Consider the following 1,477-nt stretch of genomic DNA (forward strand, 5'->3'; position numbering starts at 1 on the left):
CAAGAATCTGAGAATGTATCTGAGAAATATGCCAAGAATCTGAGAATGTATCGGAGAAATATGTCAAGAATCTGAGAATGTATCTGAGAAATATGCCAAGAATCTGAGAATGTATCGGAGAAATATGTCAAGAATCTGAGAATGTGTTTGAATGCCAAGAATCTGAGAATGTATCTGAGAAATATGCCAAGAATCTGAGAATGTATCTGAGAAATATGCCAAGAATCTGGGAATGTATCTGAGAAATATGCCAAGAATCTGGGAATGTGTTTGAATGCCAAGAATCTGAGAATGTATCTGAGAAATATGCCAAGAATCTGGGAATGTACCAACAATTGCAATATCTACAACCTGTATCAGTTAACAAAAAGGTCAATTGATCAAGGCTTAGGATAAATGAATTAAGATCAAGACTCATGATCAAGGTTCAGCATAAAAATCAAATTGGCGAATGAATCTCATTACAAAAAAAAAAGAATTCCTTTGATTTCTCGTCAATCGATTAGTTGATTGATTGATTGATTACTTTCAATCATCATTACAATCATTTGTAGGAAAATATTTGCATAATCAATAAATGCCAAAAATATTTTCTCCATTAGTTCATAAATTTTTATGCTACAAAAATTTATAAAAAAAAAACTTAATTTTAATTGATAACAATAAGTTTAAACTAAATTACTCATAATAATTTGACATTTACATTTACATTCTGAAAATGCAATTATTTTTTGTGCCAACCTATAATACATTCATTTGTAGCAATAGCATATTGTAGTATTTAGATAATTAATTCCATTACAATATTTTATTCCAATATTTCAGAATATTTCATATAGAAATAACAAAGATTTTTTGTAAGAATTTTTAAGTAATATTTTTCTTTTTTTTTTTCAAATTTATTAGTACTTAATAAAGAAATAAATTAATTATTCTTTTATAATACATTTAGGTATACCGAATTAAATTTGTTTTTTATTTTTTTAATTTTGTTACATTTTTTTTTTTTCATTAACTTATAAAATGATTTTATATTAAGTGAAAGATAAGTTAATATTTATATATAGAATGCGGAAATATTCGCATGTCGAACATTGGAATGCCAAACATGCGCAGCAATCCTACTCAAACGTATCAAAGAAATTGGAATGGTACCATGGAATTTACAAGTTTCTATTCCATCACCAACATTTATTGATCCAAGATATTGTCGAAGACTACGATTTTTGAAATCATTTCCAGTTAGTATTTGATTACAGTGATAAGTAAAGTATAGTGATAAGTGATATGTAAAGTATAGTAATAAGTATTTGATTGCAGTGATAAGTAAAGTATAGTGATAAGTGATATGTAAAGTATAGTAATAAGTATTTGATTGCAGCGGTAAGTATAGTGATAAGTGATATGTAAAGTATAGTAATAGTAATTTGAGTTGCAGTGATAGTAAAGTGTAATGATAAGTGATATGTAAAGTATA

At 26.5% G+C, this 1,477-nt stretch overlaps 2 protein-coding genes across 2 annotated transcripts; one reads left to right on the forward strand and one right to left on the reverse strand.

Moving 5' to 3' along the window:
- Positions 1 to 63: 63 nt before the first annotated feature.
- On the reverse strand, positions 64 to 599 carry LOAG_15539 (hypothetical protein; the record flags this gene model as incomplete). The annotated part of the gene is made up of 2 exons (XM_003151030.1): positions 64 to 344; positions 527 to 599. The coding sequence occupies 2 exons, from the start codon at positions 597 to 599 to the stop codon at positions 64 to 66; spliced, it is 354 nt and encodes a 117-aa protein (XP_003151078.1).
- Positions 600 to 1,067: 468 nt separating this feature from the next.
- LOAG_15541 (hypothetical protein) lies at positions 1,068 to 1,241 on the forward strand (the record flags this gene model as incomplete). The annotated part of the gene is made up of 1 exon (XM_003151031.1): positions 1,068 to 1,241. A coding segment is annotated over one exon (174 nt), but the record flags the coding sequence as incomplete, so codon positions are not given.
- Between the last annotated feature and the right edge of the window lie 236 nt (positions 1,242 to 1,477).

Source organism: Loa loa (assembly GCF_000183805.2).
Source record: "Loa loa unplaced genomic scaffold supercont3.2131, whole genome shotgun sequence".
In the NCBI taxonomy this organism is placed as follows: Eukaryota; Metazoa; Nematoda; class Chromadorea; order Rhabditida; family Onchocercidae; genus Loa; species Loa loa.